Raw genomic sequence first — 21,232 nt, forward strand, 5'->3', positions numbered from 1 at the left:
TGCTGATGTCAGTTTTTAATGCTCACGGCATTTACCCGAAGCCAGAGACCCGCACTGGGAGTTCCACCTCACCACGAGGAAGAACTTCTTTACATCCAGGGGTGGCAGAGCCCTGGAGCAGCTGCCCGGAGGGAGGCCGTGCAGTCTGCCTCTCTGGAGACATCCCGAACCCACCCGGACGCGTTCCTGCGCCACCTGCTCCAGGTGTGTATTGGCCGGGCTGTTGGAAGGGATGCTCTACAGCGCTCCCTTCCCAGCACGGAGACCCCGGGACCCTCCCGCTGACCCACGAACGGGAAGACGACCCGCAGGCCGAAGCGTTTTTGGCTCTTTAACCCCAAGCTGAGCCCAGCGGCGGGGAGGAGCCGCTGGGCGCGGCCGCACACGGCGGGCGGGCCCCGCGCCGCGCCGCCCCGGCCCCTCCTCAGGTGCGGCCCCGCCCGGCCCCAGCCCGGAAGCGCCGGGCGGCGGAGCGGGGCCATGGCGGGCGCGGGGCCGCCGCCGCTGCTGCTCCTCCTGCCGCTGCTGCTGGCCCGGCCGCCCGCCGCCGCTGCCCTGCGGCTGCTGCTGGACGCCGCGCCGCCTTTCACCTGCTCGCAGCCGGTAAGCGGCGCCGGCAGCGCCGGGCCCGGGCGGGCGCGGGGGCCGGGACGGCGGCATGGCGGGACGGGAGCGGCGCCCGGGTGGGGCGCGGGGCCGGGTGCGCCGCTGTCCCGGGAACGCTGCGCAGCTCGCTGGGCTGCCCGGCCCGGGAAGCGCTGTCCCGGGCGGTGTGTGTGTCCCGGGCGGTGTGTGTGTCCCGGGCGGTGTGTGTGTCCCGGGCGGTGTGTGTGTCCCGGGCGGTGTGTCTGTCCCGGGCGGTGTCGCTGTCCCGGGCGGTGTCGCTGTCCCGGGCGGTGTGTGTGTCCCGGGCGGTGTGTGTGTCTCGGGCGGTGTGTGTGTCCCGGGCGGTGTGTGTGTCCCGGGCGGTGTGTCTGTCCCGGGCGGTGTGTGTGTCCCGGGCGGTGTGTCTGTCCCGGGCGGTGTGTGTGTCCCGGGCGGTGTGGCTGTCCCGGGCGGTGTGGCTGTCCCGGGCGGTGTGGCTGTCCCGGGCGGTGTGTCTGTCCCGGGCGGTGTGTCTGTCTGTCCCGGGCGGTGTGTCTGGCTGTCCCGGGCGGTGTGGCTGTCCCGGGCGGTGTGTCTGTCCCGGGCGGTGTGTCTGTCCCGGGCGGTGTGTCTGTCTGTCCCGGGCAGTGTGGCTGTCCCGGGCGGTGTGGCTGTCCCGGGAAGCTCCGAGCGGCCGGGCTGAGCCGTGCTGGAAGCGCCCGCAGTCCCTGAGCAGGATGTGAGTCTGTGCTAAGAGCTGACGTTGCCTAATGTCCTAAAAGTTTTAACCAGTTCCTTGCAGATGAGGGAGTTTTTAGGAGTGCATGGAGAATGAAAAGTTACGTTTCGAACAGGCGGGTTTTGGCTGCCTTTTCTCCCTGTGGAACCGGCCGGACAGGAGCTGCCAATGCAGCGTCGCTGTAAAAAGTGAACCAACCAACCTGAGCGAACTCTGAATATGAACTCCCAAGCTGGTCACTCTCCCCGGTGGTTTTTGAGGATTGTTTTGGTTTTTGTTTTGTTGGTCGCTTTTTTGTTTTGAGGTGGTGGGGTTTTTTTTTGTTTCAGATACACATAAGGAGTTTGTAGGAGGGGGAAGAGATCTGCTTTGGCTTTTTAGTTCTGTTAACAATAGCAGTGAGACAGGAAAATGGACAGTTGTCATCTAAGCTGGACAACTTTATATGCCATGGTGCACTTTCAGCAGTCTGAAAAAGGCAGATAGTCAGGTACAGCTATAGATAAATGTAAAACAAAATGTGTCCTTTGGGGTGAAAGTTTCTGTAATCTTTTCCTGTACACATTTCCTGTCTTTTGTCTAGTTTGACACTTCTCCTAATGTTTGACTATATCCTTAACCCTATTTTACCACACCTGTGTTTTGCTGCCTTCTGTCTTATTTAAAGAGACCCCAAGAAAACTGACCAGTTCTGCAATTTTACTTTAGGCTGAACATTGTAGAATTACAAAATGTAAACTATGGCAAATGGAAAATTACAATATTGCTTAGGCATCTCACGTAACCACAGTGTCCCAAACCTTGTTAGTCACAGAGATTGACAGCAATATATTAAAGAGTGTCAGCAAGTCCTTGGGTGGCTGTGCTCTGACTGACTTTGTTTTGCTCTCTGTCCCTCTTTTTTTAGGAACTGTCACCACAGTAACTGGGTGAGGGGTTCACCTGGACATCACCAACTTTCACAGAGGAGCTGTGTTGCCCCATGCTCTGGTGTGCACACAGAGCATGCATGAATGTTGGGCTGCTACATGCTGTGTGAAAGGGCTGCTACATTGGCCCTTTCTATCAAAAAGCCAATTTCCAAAGTGCAGATAGACTGAAGAAAAAGGAGTCATCTTAAGCCCGGGAGCAGCCTCTTTAAGCAGCTTTGAAGCTGCTGACTCATGTAGGAAAAAGCCCCATCAACTGAAGCTGTGACAGTTGAAAACAGTTCCCCCTTCCCTTTCTGTGGGTTGTGCTGTTTCCAGAGGATGATTTGGTACCCCTCCCAACGTGTGGCTGTGGTGTGGTTCAAAAGCAGAGCTGCTGCTGAGTAGGGTGGGTGAGGCCCACTTCCTTTGTCTAACCCACAGTGCTGAGCTCTGGAGCAGGTCAGGCTGAGCCATGGCAACTTCCTTAGCAAAACCCTCATGTACTAGATGAGATGGTGGAGGGAAAGTGTCATATCAGTATCAATAGGCACCTGACAGGAAAACTAAAAGCTTGTTAACAGCTCATCTTATAAAAATGCCAAAAAAATGCACTTAATGGGCATATTCACCACCAGTCCATCAAACTGTGCTCAGCTGTAGGGCTGAATAGCACAGTACAAATCTGGCTCTTACCAGTAACTATTGCTTGTATATGTCTTCTGCAGGGGCTTTTTTCCTATGTACAGGGGAAAAAAAGCATCCCACAGCTTAAATACTCATCTGTTTTTTCACCATCAAGTGTTAAATCACTGTGTTCAGTTGTTGTGCTGTAACTGTTTTTGGAACGTGGCGTGCCTGGGGGTCCTGGAGGAATGCAGTGTTTATAACCCTGCTGTCTTTGAGGGGCTGGATAGCTGAACATGGCTTGGTCTCTGAAATTTATCTTGGCAGCTTTCTTCACTGGAAGTCTCTCAAGAAGAATTGATGTAACATCTCTCATGAAGACAAGCCATAGTGGTGCATGTGCAGACAACTTTTCCCTGGTCTCCTTTGCAAATGTGTTCGTTTGGCCCTTGCTATTGACAGACTTCTGTCATTCCCCTCTGTGGCATCTTTCTGCTGTGTAGGATGTTAAAATAACCCATGATCACACTGAGTGCTGTTAAAATATTTCTGGACTTCTTGGCATGAAAAGGAGTCGTGATCAAAACTATTGAACTTCAGCATAAAAAGGGTTACTGATCAAAACTATGAAAATATAAAGACAACTTTAGAACTGATTGTTATGATGAAATTTTAACATTTGAATTTGATTTTGCTGATATGAGAGCGAGATAAAAAGTTAGAAACTGTAGAGAAAAATGCTTTAAAAAAATTAAAACAATTTTGCAAAAGATGCTGGTCTTCTACAAGCCTTAAACAAATCATTCTTCAGCATTTTTTCCTGTAATGTGTTCATGTGTTGATCTCTGCTTCTTTTTACTGAGGAGTTAGAAAAGGAAAACTGCAGTAAACTTCAAATCATCCAAGCCTCAGAAGATACATAGAATGGTTCAAAGGTGAAAGGCAAATTTTGGAAAGCTAGAGCCCTTCCCATTCAGCAGCCACTCCTTAAAGGAAAACTGGACATTTGCCTGGCTCACAGCGGTTTCTTTCTAGTTACCACAGCATCCTGCCGGGAAATCTTTGCCTCCCGTTACTTTAATTGAATTGTTATGGGATGGTGCTGTTAATCAGTTTCCCAGGTTTATTTCATTCAGATTCAAACGATTCTCCACACATACGGTCTTTTTTATGTCAAAAGCAAAATAAAAATCATTAGAAAAGAGTGAAAGAAACAGTTGCTTACTTTTCTGTGAAAATACAGCAAGTAAACAGGAAGAGTTGACTGTGCCTGTCCTGCTGAGAATAGTTTCAGCATCACCTCAAAATCATCTGCTTCTCTTATTTATGCCTCCCATGTCGGTAGCTTTGCTTGTCAGACCTGGTTTAAGCTCAGTTGGCAAGTAAGACCCACATAGCCACTCACTCACTCCCCACCACTGGGGTGGGGGAGAGAATCAGGTGAAAGTGAGAAAAATTGTGGGCTGAGATAAAGACCATTTAATAAGTAAAGTAAAAGCCATGCATACAAGCAAAGGAAAATGAGGAGTTCGTTTTTACCACTTCCCCTGGGCAGGCAGGTGTTCAGCTGCCTCCAGGACAGCAGGGATCCATCATGCATAACAATGAGTCGTGAAGACAAGCACCATCACTCTGAACATCCCCCTCTTCATCTTTCTGCCCCCAGCTTTATATGCTGAGTTTGATGCCTTACAGTATCCCTGTGGTTAGCTGGGGTCAGCAATCCCAGCTGTGTCCACTCCTGATTCCTGCACCCCCTGCATTCTGACTGGCAGGGCTGTTAGAGAAGCAGAAATGACCTGTTAAAGCCCTGCTCAGCAAGAGCAAAAACATCTCTCTGTTATCAGCACTATTTCCAGCCCAAATCCAAAACACTGCCAAACCAAATCCAAACCAGCTACTGGGAAATAAATTAACTCTATTCCAGCCAAAACTAGCACATTCAAGTAGGGAAACTAGGTTAAATACTTTTGTTGTCTAGAGCTTTGTTAATGTACTCTGGATGATCCAATGCATTAAGTAAGATTTTGTGTTGGTTGAACCTTTACAAGGAAAAACCAACAAGTATTCCCTCAGGTGCTGAGGAGGCAGCCAGTGCAAATCTGACAGTGCTTGACTTACCGTGCTGCAGCCTGAACTGGTCTTTAGCTCTAATTGCTTCCTGGCTTTTGAATTTCATTGTCTGGAGTTACACTTTCTGGTATAAAAGTGTGCCCTCAGCTATGCCCAGTTGTGTTCACCTGGGTACTCTACAAAAAGGAGATGGAGGTTTTTGTGGCAAGTCCTTTCTAGGACTTGCCTTTCCTTGAGCTTCTTACACCTCTGCCTGCAGTGTGGCTTGATCTTCACTTATCTTTGCTTCCTTATGCCAATAGTGAGGACGTCCTATGTGGATGAGTTGTTCTTAGAAGCGTTTTCAGCTCTTGGGTCATCCCTGTAGTGCTTTGGGGACTCGGAAGGCAGAGGATCAAGAAGTTAATTAGTACCTTGTGGTGGGAGACTCTTTCCACTCTTCTTGTGGCAAACGGTGCTAAATGCTCAGCTAACTGATGGCAGCTTAAAACACTTCAGTATAGTCAGCTACACTTAAAAAAAGGTTGCTGGCACAGCAATTAAACAGGTTAGTGCATGGCAGGAAAAACACACGTGTAGGTAGTCCCTTGAAAACTCTGAGTGGGGTAGGGGAAAGGTGATAAAATACTGTTGGTGATAAAATACTGTTGATTTTCCCCATAGAAACCCAGTGTTGAAAAGATAAGAAAGGCTTTAATTACCAAGTGTCAGTTCTAAATCCTCATCAACAGATGGCTCCTCATTGAGCTCTGGAGTTTTTAATAAATGTCAGGAAGGGCACAACACATCAAAGCTGGGAATATGCTTGTGAATGCTTCACCTGGGATAATAGACCTGGAGGAAGAGAGGATCCCTTTGTATGCTGTGCTGGATCAATATTCAATTCATATTAATCATTAAACAAAAAAGGGGAAATGCATCATTTCCTCACTTGTGTTGTCAGCTATGACACAGAACACCAGCACTCAAATGAAAGCAGATGTTACTTCTCTTCAGGCTAATAATGCCTTATATTTTTAATAAGGGCTTCGTTGTGATTCCATGTACGATAATTACTGATGACTGGAACAGAGCAAACACAAAATGACTGAATATTTAGTGATAGGCTTTAACAGAAATCATTACATTAGAAAAAATCCCTATGGTTAGTATGGTTAATTTCTTTCCTCTTGAGGATTCATCCCAGAGCAGCCACTCACTCTTTGCCCTCAGTGGAAAGCACTGTAGCAGTTGCTGAGAAGAAAATTAACTGCATCTCAGATAAAACCACTGCACCTTTTCATTTAAGAGGCTTTGTCAGACCACATAATTTACCTTTAGAAGTCTGATTAAGGGTCTGAAGTGTTAGGACTCATTTTTTTCATAGCTTAATCTGTTCTTCCATACAGGTATTCACAATTTTTATTTTTCTCTTTTTCAGTGATTGTAGTTAGTCAGTTTGGATTTGGTGGTTTGGTTTCATCAGCATTTTTTTTCCCCATTAATGAAGGATTTAGGTTGCAGGTGCTGTTTTTCAATGCACTTCTATGTGCATTTGTGGTACAGTAATTGGAGTGTGGATGTGTTTCTTGTGAAGGGTGCCTGAAGGCTGGATTTATACCTGTGTGTATTGTTGTGACTTGTGTAGCAAAAGCCTGGAAGAGATTTTCAGGTTTTATTTTTTATATAAGCATGAGGAGCTTAATGCCAAATCTTCCTGCTTTCCTTCCAAGGAACAGATACATGAGCTGAAATGTGAGCATTGATCTCTGAAGTATTTTCATTACCAAAAAGGCACAGCTGGCTTGTTCAAGCACCCTTTCCTAAAAATGTAAATAAACCTTTGGACACTAAGCCCCAAATAGACTTGCAGTTGACCTTAGGAAGTTGTAGAGAGTTTAAAAACCCAACTACCTTCCCTGCTCCCTGAAATTAATTATATGGTGGCAATGGTTGACAATAATATCCAGCTTTATTTGTCATGGCATAGGAAATGAGTGAGAGCAAACCTAGCCCTACTCTTGATTTACAGTGACAACTTCAGGTTTCCTTCTCACTGGGATCTTGCATCCCACTAACCAAGCAAGCTGACATGCTTCTCCCTGGTGACCATGGGGGCTTCCAGTATCAACAAAACATAACTGGGAAAAGCCAGGCAGAGCCCACATAATTTCTGGTTGCTTCTTTATGATCAAGGCATCTTTATTCTTAATAAGAAAGTGTCCAATTCTGATGATTTTTTCCTTTCCTCAGCACAGTGGTGTTTGGTCATAGGTTGGACTGGATGATCTCAGAGATGTCACATAAATTGTGCCCAGGTTTCATGCCCTGTGTCCCTGGTTTTTTGATTAACAGCTTAGTCCAGTGTTTCCATCATGGCTAATTCTTCCAATCTGTGTGCATCACTGAAGTGCTTTTTCCTGCCCCTATCCCAGCACTGAGCAGAAGCAGGTTGCTGTCAATTTTATTTTGAGAGTAATATTCTTGTTTCTTTCCCCCACAGGATTTAAACTGTCTCGTAAGAAATAGTAAGTAATTTTTTTTCTTTGTTGCAGTTTTCTCATCAGATCATGCTTTTTTTTTTTCCTTTTTTTAACTGGGTTCATACAGCATGTTTTTTCCTGCTAGAATCAGAGAGTTGTAAAGGGAACTACTGCTATCCTGCCTTGCTTTGGGAATTTACAGTTTGATCCATTATAAGCTCTAGCTGGAAGAGGAATGGAAACTTATTTCTTTTTTGGGATCGAGTTTGGGGGTAGGCAGTGGCATGAGTAAAACCCAACCCAATTTGTTTAGTTTCTATTTAAAGCTGGGATCATCAGTTTTTAAAGAAATGGGAATTTAAGGACAAGTTTGCCCGTAAATGTTTATTACAAGCCATTATGGTAGTACTTGATGAAAAATAGTGTATAAACTAGAATTTAAAAAGGGGCATAGAGGGTGCAGTTGAAAGCAATTAATGTAAATTACTGGGTGTAAGAGGTCAAGTCTTAGCAATGGCATGCATCTGAAAGGCCTTAGTATAATTATGGGTAATGTTGTGAAAAATGTTCTTTAAAAAAAAGAAAGATGTTCTGAAATTATCCATTTGGTACCTGGAGGCAACCGAGCAGCACTGCAGAGCTCCTTGACTTTTCCTTGCAGCCCTTGTTCTAAGCAAGCTCATTCCTGCCTCGTTGCCCAACCCTGTGTCATACTGGCGCAAGTATTTTTGTAGCCAGTAGTATTTTTTGCAGTATTTTTGCTTGGCTTGCCAGATCAGGGAGAGGACTATGCTTGAAATAACCAGATTTAAAACTTCTTTGGCAGGAGAGGGCTTGGATGAGATCAGGCTGGCTGATATTTCCCACTGGAATACAGCTTGACAACACAGCTAAGCCAAACTGGAGCACCAGCATTAAAATGCTGTCTAAGTTAAATACTTGGTTTAAATTCTACCTTATGGCTTTTGTTGTGTTTTTTTGCTCCAGGGGAAATTTTTTTATTTTTTTTTTTTAGTGTTTAGTACACTCTTTGCTGAAAGGTACTTTATTCTTGTCAGGCTTTTTATAGATATTTCTTGTAAAATGAGCATTTGGGGATTGTCTGATTACTCCTAAGCCTAAAGCCATACTGGCGAACTGAAAGGACAGTGCCCACTTTCCACTGTTACCATCACATATCCATCAAAATAAACCCAAAGTCTACTTTAGGGGCCTGACTGTGCTATTTTTAACATGCACTGAGAAGTCAAATGTGTTAAAAAAGCCTAAGCAGATCATGTCTGTAGAATGCCTGTCATACCTGATTTTACTTTCTGATAACTTTACAGGACCAGTTCTCCCTAACACTGTGTTGACAAGCATAGTTTATTTTTCTGTCCAGGGAACTCGTTAATTCAGGCAAGGCATAGCAAGCAGTTGTTGGAAGCTGAATTCAGATGTATATTCAAATTTGAGGAAAAGCAGTTTGCAGACCCAAGGTAATTAACTATTGGAACAATTTCCTTGGATATCTGATAGATTTCTTATCATTGGAAGGCTGGAAATCAGCAGTAACATTGTTCTGTTTCAGCAGAAGGTTGAAGGAGATACTGAGTAAACTTACTTGACCTGTTTAGCCTGACTACATTGATTCTGACAAGTACCAATGGATTTTAAGGAAAAGAAGAAGTGGAAGTTACTGGAATAAATGCAGATTATTACAGGCAATTTACAGAGTACTTCCATATAGAAAACTGCCTTTCTGAGCTGGAAGCAGTCTGTTACCCAGTTTTCCCCTCAGAATAAACCTCACCCAAAGAGCAGATCATAATTGCAATTAAGCAGAGCTTCCTCAACCCCACTCTAAATGTGGATTTCATTTGCTGGATAGGCACTTGCATGGAGTCAAGCTGGCTGAATGTTGCTGCTTGGACTCCCTCTGCTCCAAGCAGTCTCCACGTTTCTTCTGATGTTTTCCGTAAGGAGGATGGAAAACTGGTCCCTGTGCTTCAGATAGAGTGGAAAGTGGCCACGGATGGTAAGTGGTGGTTGTTTAATTTGAGCACGGAGCAGAGGAAAAAGGATAGAAAGGAGAATTATAACTTCAAGTCATGAAAGCAGATCTTTGAAATGGGAGAGATTGGCTGCTTAATTTTGTTTGGTGGGTGTAATCTCGTCTTTGTGTGCCTTAGTAAAGCAATAATTGTCTCATTGTTGGAGCCTAAATGACTACCAATAAGTCACATTTTCTCACTCACCAAATATCTTTGTTTGTTTGTCTGTACATGGTGCTTCCCTTGCATGCTCTTGTCCAAAGTTTTGCATTGCTTTAAGGCAGAATTAAACACATTCATCTCTTCCTTCTGCAGGGACTGTGTCTGAGGGCTGTAGAGTTATGCCCTCTAGCTATGGTAGTGTAGAAGCAGGTGTGACTCAGGTAACCCAGTCATTGAACTCACCTGTGCTTGTCAGCACTCCCCCTGGGACAGCGTGTACCAAAATAAAGGCGTGTTTGCTTTGGCACCCAAGCTGCATGAGGCAGCTTTGAGGGGCAGAGCACAGCACGATACCTCATCTGTGGAACTGACAGGGTGTGTGGAGAATGCATCACCTTCTCCTCTGCTCCTTCATTTGCACAGATGTAGCTTTGCCATGCAGGACAACCTTTAGGCTGAGAGTGCTGTTAGTCACCCTGCATTCTCACTTTTCCACGGCCACTTATCTTTATGATGAGCTCCTCAGCACCTCAAAGCAGTTAGACTGTGGCAAGGCTAGGCACAGTGGTGCTCTCTGTGGGGGCTGCAGCCTCTCCTTGTGCAGAGGAGAGGGAAAGGTGAACGTGTCCCTCTGTCCCTGTGCCTGCAGCCAGCATCCGCTGTCTGGAAGGGGCAGAGCTCGCCGTCATGCAGGTCAGCAGCAATCAGCAGATCTGTGCCCAGTTTGACTTCCAGAACAATTTGCCTCTTCAGGTCCGTCCGGATGGAGGCCGGGTGAGTGCAAAGGGCTCCAAATTACGTTTTCTAGTCCGTGGAATTGTTTCTGCTTTCACTGTTTTGTGGCAAGGTTATTGATTAAAAGGTACAGACTGCTTAGAGTCTGTGCTGGACTTGAGATCTGCTGTCATTTCCCATTTCTCTTGCACTCTGCCCATCCTTCAGGTTTTAAGAATAGCTGCTTTTAGTTGCCTGGCATGTTTCATCACTCGGGAGGTTGCTTAAAGCAAATAATTGTAGGGGTTCTTGCATTCTGCTTGAGAGTATGACATTTTATAACTTTTAAACTCAACTTTTACTATTGCTTCCACTTCTTTCTTGTACTTTCTTGTGGAGGAAAGCACCAGCCTTGGGGGTGGCCGTTCAGATTACATTCTTTCTAGGAAACTCATCAGAAAAGTTCTGAGCATCCACAATAGTAAGGAATACAAACAATAAGGAGTTCATTCCTTAATCACACTGAATTTGGCCATAGTTACCTTACCACTTACCAACACCACTCTCCCAGAGTGCCTCTCCTAGAACTTGCACAGCATTGCTGATGCAGAAAACAGTATAGATTTAAGAATATGTGTATGGAATGGCCAGGTACAGAAATACATATGTATAAATGCAATTCTGAATGCTTAGCACTTGCAAAGTGCTACAGAATTCACACTAGACTGAAATTTCCATCTTGAAACTGCTTATTTTATTCTAGTCTCCTTTCAGTTCAGAATGTAGTTTGGTGGAAGTTCCACGCAGTGGAACACACTGGAACACAGTAGTTTGGCATAAAACTGTTGTATCATCTCAAAGATCTCAAGAAAGAACTAATTCTAAGCAGAATAATTGAGTCAGACAAAGAGACCAGGTATATTTAATACACTTGAGCTCCAATTTTTCATAGTCAGGCTTCAGTTAAAGGATTACATGGGATGAGGGCCAAGTCAGCTGTTAATTGCAGTGGAACAGGGCCAAGTCAGCTGTTAATTGCAGTGCTTAAAGAGCAACATTGTCCTTTAAAGTCCTTGTGTTTTGTTTGCAGTGGAATTTCGCTTTTGACCGTTTTGAAGTAGAACCTGGCCAGACTTACCAAGTGACTGTGTATCACCTGCCCAAACTGGGCATAAATGGAGACTACAATTGCAAGTCCACTTCTCTTACAATGCCTGGTAAGAGGTGATTTAGTTCACTTATGCCTTGAGTTTAGGAATGTGGTGGTTTGTGGGCCTCTGGCAGGAATTTGGGGGTTTGTGGACCTGACATCACTGCTGCTTTTACTTAATTTTAATTATTTCAGAGCTGCCCCTGTGCTTGTGGCAGCTGGAAGTACAGGCCAGAATTTCCAAATCACAAGTTTGGCTTCTAGTACTAAATCCTAGACATGTGAAGTTCAATTTCAAAGGTACAGTTAAGCATAATTTACCAAGAAACTTGGTAATGCTGGGTGCCTGACCCTTTCTTGTAGATGCAAAAATTCTCTTATCACTAAAATAATTTTTACTGCTCCCCAAGGTTGCTGAGCATCTGCAATCCCTCTGGCTGCACTGACTACTTCATTAATATTTGGTGCTTAATACAGATCTTGAAAACTGGTTCTTAAATTTTTTCTTAGCTTACTTACAGTTGTCAAGCTGACTTTGTTGCAAAGTGTGGAGTGTGTCAGTCAATGTGAGCTGGAAAAGGAGAAGGGAGCACTTCATTTTCAGTGCTCATACCCTTTCTTCTGCTTGTTCACACTAAGAACTTCCTGGCTTTTATCCTTTATTACTCTTCAGAAACCTATTATGTGGTGTTAAGCTCAGCAGCTGCAGGGAGCTTTGCTGGTTAGAGCCTACACATGAATTACATTGTAGACAGACATTGTAAATTTGTAAACTTTGTAAAGTTTAACTTGGTAACTTTGAAAGTTGGAAATTTAAGATATGAAATGTTTTCTCTCAACTGCCTAAGCAGGAAGTTGTTACTTTTCCTTTGTCCAAACCCTGGAGGAGAGACATAATTTAAAGCTGAGAGTTGTAAATCCCACATTGCTAAATGTTGAATATGTAACTCTGGATTTAACTCTGAAGGAAGTCCCAAAAAGCAGAGCCAATCTGCTAAATAAAGGAAATTAGAAATGTGGAAGATTTCAGCCTCCTGATTTTTCTATGTCAGAATGCCTTTGGAGAAAGCTATTGCTGAGGAGTGATTACAGGGTGTGGGGATGAATATGAAGTTTTAATTCCACTATTGTGACCTTTTCTGCACCAGTACATTCTATTAAGTGTGCTGTGTTTTTAGTTTCATTCATTTTCTCTGTTCTGAGAAGAAAAAGAAGAACCAAACACGCCATGACATGAGTGTAGGGACTGTTTTATATGCTGGAGACCACTATTGTTCTTCTACAGAATTTTACCACTGCTTTAGAACAAAGGTGTCTACTCGTTTAGGAGAGCTTGGTTAGGTCTCTGTCTTCTAATAAAGAAATGTCGTTTTTTCCTAAAAGGAAGTACAATATTTCTGACTAGCTACTGATGGTTTTTCTTGCAGATTGCAGGGATTCTCTGATGAAAAGAACCATCCCATGTATAAAGACAGGTAAAATTTTTTGAGTCACATTGATGTGGGTGCTCTGTTGGAATATTTGACAGTTGAGAAGCACAAGAATATCTGCCCTACTTCCAGGCAGCTTGTGGGAACCCAGGATCCAGGGTAAAAGTCTAGATGATGCAACGCTGCTCGTGACCTTCCACCCATGGATGGAGCCAGCCCGGTACCAAATCCATGTGGCCAGTTACCTGAATGAGAAGAGATGTAAAATGACCACCCACGATTTCACTGAGGTAAGTCCCTTCCCAAGTCATACCTTCTCTGGAGATTTAGGCAAACATCTTAAATGCTTGCTAAACCAGGACATTTGAACAATTTTCAAGGAATTATTTTTTTAATTGTCTTTGGAAAGAGAAATTTGGTGGATAAAAGATAAAAAAAGAGGTTTTATAATGCATGAAGCAGCCTATAAACACCTGCAAAGTCAAATTTTATGTTTGACTATCTGGGCTTTTTTACCTTTTTCAAGCCAGTGCCTGGGGAGCTAAGACTAAGCAAATTAACCAAAATTAAGATGCTAAGTTTCAATAAATCATTGAAGTACTTTATCAAAGATGATCACAGGAAGGTGTTAATTAAATCTTTTATATAAGAATGAGTGATTTACTAACAGATGCTTCATTCAAGCTGAGAATCAATTTCTGTAGGTCTTGCAGTCTGTGTTGCTGAGAAGCTCAGAGTGTCCAGACTGTGTTCCAATATAAAAAATGTTTCCCTTCAGGCATTTGAGGGAGGGGAAATACTGATTATTTGGAATCACTCTCCACCCTTCCTTGCATGAGGGCAGATATGCTGGCATTCCGTTTGTTTAATCTTTCTATTCCTTAACACTTAAAACCCTTAGTTCCTTAACACTTAAAACCTTTGTTTAGTCTTTCTATTCTTTAGCACTTAAAAGCCTTGCATGCACTGACTGATATGTTTAAGCTTTTACTGACACAGATGGGACAGCTGTGTGAGTATTTCCCTGGTGGAGGGGAATACATTTCATTTTGGAGTTTGTATCTGCTAATCACTGTGAAGAATTAGGTTATCATGATATTGATTGTGTACAGCAGGTAGCAAGGGCAATTTACATGCCTGTTCTAGTGTCAGAAGTAGTGTTGGCAGGTGCTTTTAATTAAAAAAGGAAGCATGTTAATGTTTACACGTTGCAAAGCTGAAGACCTCTGCATTGTTAAGAAACTGTAAGTTTAACTCCTTTGAAGTTGTACGAGATACATCCCTAATTATTTCCTGTTACCTGTGCAATCTTGGCCTGCTGTCTTAATTGCATTGCCACGTCTGTCACACAGGACACCTGCAGAGATGGTGGCCAGATCCTTTACCCATTCTGTTCTCTGTGGGCTTCTTGTTCAAAAGGAAAAAAATAGCTTCTGCTTCTTTGGACCACTCCATTTTATCATGTCAGCTCTTTGGGTTTTTTTTTTTTTCCTGCTTTCATTCAGTTTTCTTCCTTCCCTTATAACTTGCATCTGATTTCTGCAGGATGGACTACAACAGCGAGTGAATGTCACAATCAAAATAGAGAAGAACATAAAAGCTTGCTGTAGCTACCAAGTCCAGGTGAGATTACACTGTTGTCCGTGTCCTTCTTTCACAATTAAGGCAGTGAGCACTTTAGGAATGTTAGGAGTTTTTTTCACAGTGTTTTGTTCTGAGATTAGCTAATCTGTAGTTACCTGCATCAGGGAAATATTATGGCTAAAAGAATTTTTATATAGGAATTCTCTGTAGTTGGTGGCTTTTCCTTAGTACAGGGCTGCCAAGTCAGAGATTATGGGAGTGAGAATGGCAAATATGCAACCTCAGGAGCTCACAGCCTTTGCCATGTATTGTGTAAGAATTCTTGATTAATCTTGTTTTCTGAAAGGAAATGGGGATTCTATGTCTCTCTGCTAAAATGCAAAGAACATTGAGGCAAGGAGAAAGTAAATCAGGGAACAAAATTTCTTTTAAGAATAACTTCTGTTTCTGGATTCTTTTCAATTGCAGATTCAGCCATTCTTTGCAAACTGTGGCACAGACTGTCTGAGACACTCTGCTTTCATCCCATGTGAACCACTTCCAAGTGAGAACCACTTCTCTGTAGATTAGATTCCCATTGTTGTACAGCTGAAAACTGAATTTTTAACATAACTCTTGTCTTTTGCAGGTACAGAACCATCAGGTAAGAAGTTCTTCCAATACCCTGAAACTTTTTTTGCTGCTCTTCTCCTGTTGTGTAGAATTAGAAATAATCCTTCTTCCTAATGACCCAGTGGGCATGAAATGTCCCTGTTGAAAATTTTATATTATTTGAAAATCATGAACTGCCCATAGATGGTGCAGAGGTGGTATATTAACTGTACCAACCATATTTGGAACCCACCAAAACTCCCACTGAAACCTCAGAGGATGTGAAAATCAGCACTTGGCAATCACTTGGTAAAAAAACACCAAAGCAACAAAGAGCAAGGAGACCCCACACGCTAATAAAGCTCTTGGTCTGGACTGTCATGTGAGGGATGGAGAGTTTAGGTTTATAAGGGTTTAATTGTTCAGGGATTTCTTTATTCTTCTTTTGAGCCACCAAGTTCACCCAGCCAGGTGTCATAATCAATATGTGCAATAAATCTCTCTGATGGAGATGAGAGCCTGGTGTCTAAAATTTCTTTAACAGTCCCCTTGTAGCACTGAGTTCAGAATTAATTGTGCTAAGAATGACTTCACCATGATTTAATGAGGCAAGTATTTGTATGCAGTGTGAACCTTAAAGAGCAATTTTTTGTGAGACACTTCACTTGCATAGAATTCTTTGAGAAGCAGTTTTGACAAGAAGAGTCTTAATATAAAATACTTTCTGTCACTTTGCTCAGTGTTAAAAAATTTGCATAATATAAAGCAGCTTTTGGAGAGAATGGCATGCATATATTCATTTTTATGAATGTCAAGATAACTTGCGCATAATGATTTGACATCTTTTTTTTGGCTGCAACACCTATAGGGATCTTTTGCCTGAGATTAAAAAAAAATTTTAAAAGGAAAAACACCTGTAAACTGAAATTCATGACCCAAAATAGTGAAATTTTAATTTTTTTTTAAACTGGATTACATGAACAGGCAGGACATGGGCGGCATGCCTGTCAAAGCTGGGTAAACATTGCTATTTAGAGGAAGGTTCTTGATCTGTGTTTTCAGTGTGCTGCACATATGGTTTTTTATGTGGAGCAAGTTTATGGTGTACAGCAGCACCATGAAAGCAGGAATTGGTTTGGAGAAGTGACTGTGGATTGTAAGGGGGAAGTACTGGTCTACTCAGCAAAGCCAGGGCAGCCCTTGGCTTCTGCTGCTTGAGAACCTTCTGCTCTGTGGTGAAACTCTGTGTAAGACAGTGTCTGAGGAGTGGTTTTGTTTTGCAGATGATATGATGATATGGCTCTACTGGTGTATCACTGGGATCTCTGTGTTACTGGTGGGGTCAGTCATAACAGTTGTGCTGTGCATGACTAAAAAACGAGCAGGTGAGACTCATACCAGCCAGGAAGAAAAAATCCAATGCTAAAGAACAGTTTTTCTCTTTCTGTACCTATTCTATTGCAGTTTTGTTCCTTGCTGTTACAATGCCTTGCCTCTGAGATAATGCCTATGAAAACATCTTCTGTTTCACATTATAGGATTGCAATGTCCTTATACCATCCACTAGATAAGTAAAGCCTTCCACAGGTTATCCCCTCTGATGCTCCATGTTCATAGCACTTCAGAGTTCATGAGGGGAAAAAGGAATTTCATAGTTCAGCCCTTTGTTTCCTGCAGATTGCTGCAGATTTTTGCACTTACTTTCCCCCTGCATTGCATAAGTGTTGCAGAACAGAAGTTTCCTGTTTGTCCACACTGTTGTCTTCCCTATGTTCCCCAAAGTCTTTGCAAAATTTATTTTATACTATTGTGAGATTAGATAAAATTTTACAATTGAAGTAGAAGGGGAAAAAAAACACAGGATAGAGACTGACATCAAGCAACTTGGAAAATTTGGTACTTAAGGGTTAACTCCTAGTTTCCTGTGCTGCAGCCATGAGGTAGTTATCTCATGAAAGCTGTGTAAGTCACTGCTTGTTTTGTTTTCTTTTTACATGACAGGAAGAATTGGTAATCATTTGGAAAATTTCATAACATCAAACTCGTCTATAAGATGCAGCTAAGGACATTTCAGTCACCTCTTCAGAAAAGCTTCTTAAGAAAAAGACACGTTTAAAAAGTCCCTTCTCCTTAAAGAGAGGTCACAGAGCAGTTGGGGGTTCTGACTGCCAGGATTTGGGGAAGATGGTGAAAGTTCATTTTGAGTGCATTGTCTCCTCTCAAAGGAAAAATATAGCAAGAATTGTCTGTAGAATAGTCTTTATTCATTCAGTATGTTTTTTTTTTTACAGTTTTATCTCCCTACACAGTTAAAGATTTTTTTTAACCTAGTCTGTGGAAGGTGGTGTGATTTTAAGCATTTAATCTTACTTCATGTTTTCAGAACTGACAGTGACCATCTCTCTTTCAGAGCGCCGGCGAAGGAAATGCAATCACGACAGTTTGCAAGCTGGTAAGATGCCACCTGTGTTTCGTCAAGCACCTGTCATGCAGGTCTCACAAGATGCCCAGAAGGGGCTTTTGTAGGCTCTAACTACTCTGTAGATGCTTTTTGAAACCAAAAGTTAGCCTTAGGATCTTCCTGTTTAGCTAAAAGAAGCTGTGTATATGGAATTTGAAATGCTGTATTTGTGGGATGGGAGGTAATTGCTTTGGAATGTGGGGACACTTTTGACCCAGCCAAGGCTGTACTAGCAGAAGAAGCTTTGCTAATCATCTAGGCCATAGCAACAGGAGATTGGTTTGGGGTGGGTGCACTCAGCTCTCCACCAGAGAATACAGCAATATTTGCAAACCTCTTGAAGCTGCTGTAGTGTTTTAGTGAGGTGAAAGCTGATGACTCATCTGGGCATTATTATAAATCACAGCTCCCCTGTGTCAGTACTTTCATATCAAATTTACAAAGTGAGATGTTGTCCATATATGTTGCAAAAATAGCACTAAAGCTAAGTTTTGTTAATACCCTCCTGTGCTGATGAGTGCTGACTCACACCATTTACAATTTGGGGAATGTGGCTGTAATTAATATTTTTCTGTCTTCCATCAGCACCACACACCGAGCTGTCCCTGCCGCCCTTGAAGCTGCGGAAGGTTTGGATTGTGTACTCTGCTGATCACCTGCTCTACGTGGATGTGGTGATGAAGTTTGCCGAGTTCCTGATGACAGTCTGTGGCACTGCTGTGGCCTTGGATCTGCTGGAAGACCACCAAATCTCGGAGCTGGGGCCCTTACCCTGGCTCACACGGCAGAAGAAGGAAATGGAAGAGCTGTCTTCAAAGATCATCATCTTGTGTTCTCGGGGCACCCAGGCCAAATGGCAGGCCATGCTCGGGAGTGAGCCTGTGTGTCTCAAGCAAGATCAGCAGAAGCCAGTGGGAGACCTGTTCACCCCAGCCTTGAATCTGATCCTGCCAGATTTCAAGAAGCCAGCCTGTTTTGGAATGTACATAGTTTGCTACTTTGAGGGAATAAGTAGTGAAAGAGATATACCCGATCTGTTCAATGTCACATCCAGATACCAACTGATGGACAAGTTTGAGGATATTTATTTTCGGATTCAGGATCTAGAGAAGTTTGAACCTGGGCGGATCCATCGAATCCAGGAAATAACAGCTGAAAATTACATCGATACCCCCAGTGGGAGGAAGTTGAAAGAGGCCATAGAGACGTTCAAGAACTGGCAGACTGAGCACCCAGACTGGTTTGAGAATGAAACCATCTGCTTGGATAGTGATGAAGAGTTGCATTCCCTGAACAGAGAGAGCCAGGTGGATTCACTGCTGAGTGAGCCAGGTGGAATTGTGAAACACCAGCTGCACCTACATGAGCCTGACCCCGGCTGCTGTTACACCATCAACCTCCACATGCATGAAGGTGAAAGTGCAGGCTGCAAGCTGCAGCCTCAGCTTAATCCATGTGGGGATCCAAATTCCCAGACTGTGGTCCTTCCTCTGGATGTTCCTCCAGTTCAGGTAGTGGAGCCAGTCTCTTCCATAGAAGATAAAAATATACTCAGTTACCATGTGCTGAGCAATGAAGACTGTATGGAAGGAGTTCCTCTTCTGGAGACAAGCTTTCCAATGAGGAATAACGTCATCCTCCACGATGGCTCTGAAGCTTCAGTAGCTGACCAGAGTCCTGCGAACTTGTCAGATGTCCTGAGTGACCATCTGAATGGACTCATGTACCCTCTTTACCAACAGAGTGCCATTCCTTCAGAGCCTTATCTCTGCCAGGGGGAGGCTGACGAGCAGAACCAGCTGGTCTTTGTTGACCCATGCAAAGACCAAAGACAGTCAGTGCAGTCAGACCAGGGCTACATCTCCAGATGCTCCCCTCTGCCTCCTGAGGACCTTCTAGAGGAGGAGGAGGAAGAGGAGGAGGAGGATCAAGAACAACAGGGGGGCTTCCATGAACTCTCTCCAGAGGTTTTGAACAGCCTAAAGAGCCTCCAGAAGCAGCTGTTTTTCCAGGACATTCAGAGGTGCTCTAGCTGGAGCTATCCAGCAGAGGTGATGGACATTGACCAATCTTTGGAGGACTGTTAGGCTCTGCCTGGGACCTGCTCTGTTTGAAATACAGGGATGGAAGGTGGTCCCATGCAGAGTAGTACTGAGGCTGCATTTCCAGCACTGTCCTTGTATTGTAAATGGCTTAGTGCTGGGACCTTCCTGTGTGCTGCTGGGATGTAGCACTGCCCAGCAGACGTGGAATGTTGCTTCCAGTCTCTGTGGAGAGAAGCCACGAGTGTTGGCCACCCCTGTGAAAGAACAGGCAGTGGTTCTGTTCCTTGGGGAAAAGCATTACACCGACTTCTCACTGATGGATGGCAGAAAAATTACTGTGGCTCATCCACTCGTGCCTTCAAAATGCCCTCCAGCTGTACTGATTCCATTGCACTGGATAAAAAGTCACAGGCATGGTTTAGATAACGTGGTGACAGTTGCCATTTTAATGCACATTTTAAACATTTCCTTGTAAATACTGTATTAAAGATGTGTGCCTTAAATTTCAGCTATATTAGGGCTGTCTCTGCCTGGTTGATAAATGTGCCTAAAGATTTTTTTCCCCCACTCATCATTCATTTGCAGCTGCATTTCCATGGTCATTCAGAAATCAAGTGGAACAGCTGATAATAAGTGGGATAAACATTTAAATTGAAAGTTTCCATAACTCTTCCTGCCTCTCAACTTGGAGGTATGTGCTTGAAAACTAGCAACAGCAGTGAAGGGGGAAGAGACCAAGAAATGGAATTTGGGTTTTTTTTACAGTTTTAAGAAATGTGGGGAAGAATCAGGGGAATCTGGTGTATTCTGTGACAACACTGCTGCAGTGCTGTTTGCTGTTGGATATCTTAGCACCAGGGATATGTGAACTGAAGATATAGATAGTGACACACAAGGAAATAAAGAGCTATTTTGGAGGAGGAAAAACTGTAGCCTCAGCAGATGCTGTTTTAGACTAGAAATTGTATCTGAGTTAAGGGAGGCTGAGCAAAAACGACTGTAAGATGTACTTGTGTGAGTTTAAGCTCAAGCACAGGTAGTTCAGGTTAACCACCATGAAATACTGAACAGACTAAGGGATTCATCTTCCAGGAGCAGCGATGGTGAGGCTGGCATTTACCCTGTTTCTTATCACTGTTCCTGCAGCCCACTGGATAAGCACCTGTGAGATGTAAATACATCCAGGCCTTTCTCCTTTGTCATCTTCCCATCCATCTAAGTTTACTTGTCAAAAATTTTTTTTCTCAGCTTTTTTAAAATCTAATGTTTCAGAAAATAATCTATTCTTTTGTCTTGCAATTTATTTTGTATTGTGTGTATTTTATAATTTTGTGTCTAACCTGTGGGGTTTTCTCCTTAAATTAAAAATCAAGAATATTTTTTTGATATATTCACTTAAATACTTCTGTGTCCTCAACTCTGCCTAACTCCTTTTGTTGATTTATATTAAGTTCTTAGTATTTGTTATAGAAATCTGAGGCAAAACTGAGCCAGAACTGAACTGGCTCATGAATGTCAGAGTATTCCTGCAAAGCACAGTATGGAGATGAGCTGGACAGAGCTGAGGGCCTGGAGCCATGGGAAGCACACATCCCATCAGAACGGGTGGTAAAGGAACTATTTGTAATTTCCATGCAGGACTCTTAGGACAGCTTAATAACAGAGAGA

The 21,232-nt window shown here is 43.5% G+C and overlaps 1 protein-coding gene across 3 annotated transcripts; it reads left to right on the forward strand.

The window, feature by feature from the left end:
- The first annotated feature begins 452 nt into the window (after window positions 1–452).
- Window positions 453–20,981, forward strand: IL17RA (interleukin 17 receptor A). 3 transcript variants are annotated; one of them, XM_021535024.4, is made up of 13 exons: window positions 453–603; window positions 7,415–7,439; window positions 9,265–9,411; window positions 10,239–10,363; window positions 11,394–11,520; window positions 12,881–12,928; window positions 13,016–13,173; window positions 14,429–14,506; window positions 14,936–15,011; window positions 15,096–15,110; window positions 16,342–16,443; window positions 17,469–17,510; window positions 18,105–20,981. In XM_021535024.4, the coding sequence occupies exons 1-13, from the start codon at window positions 481–483 to the stop codon at window positions 19,604–19,606; spliced, it is 2,568 nt and encodes an 855-aa protein (XP_021390699.3). In that variant the 5' UTR covers window positions 453–480; the 3' UTR covers window positions 19,607–20,981. The 3 variants fall into 3 exon arrangements, with proteins under 3 accessions (XP_021390699.3, XP_085425703.1, XP_085425704.1); XM_085569577.1 differs by lacking the exon at window positions 15,096–15,110; XM_085569578.1 differs by lacking the exons at window positions 453–603; window positions 7,415–7,439; window positions 10,239–10,363 and having other exon boundaries at window positions 9,282–9,411.
- Window positions 20,982–21,232: the final 251 nt, after the last annotated feature.

The sequence above is a fragment of the Lonchura striata genome, chromosome 1A (assembly GCF_050655825.1).
Source record: "Lonchura striata isolate lonStrDom1 chromosome 1A, ASM5065582v1, whole genome shotgun sequence".
Lineage (NCBI taxonomy): Eukaryota > Metazoa > Chordata > Aves > Passeriformes > Estrildidae > Lonchura > Lonchura striata.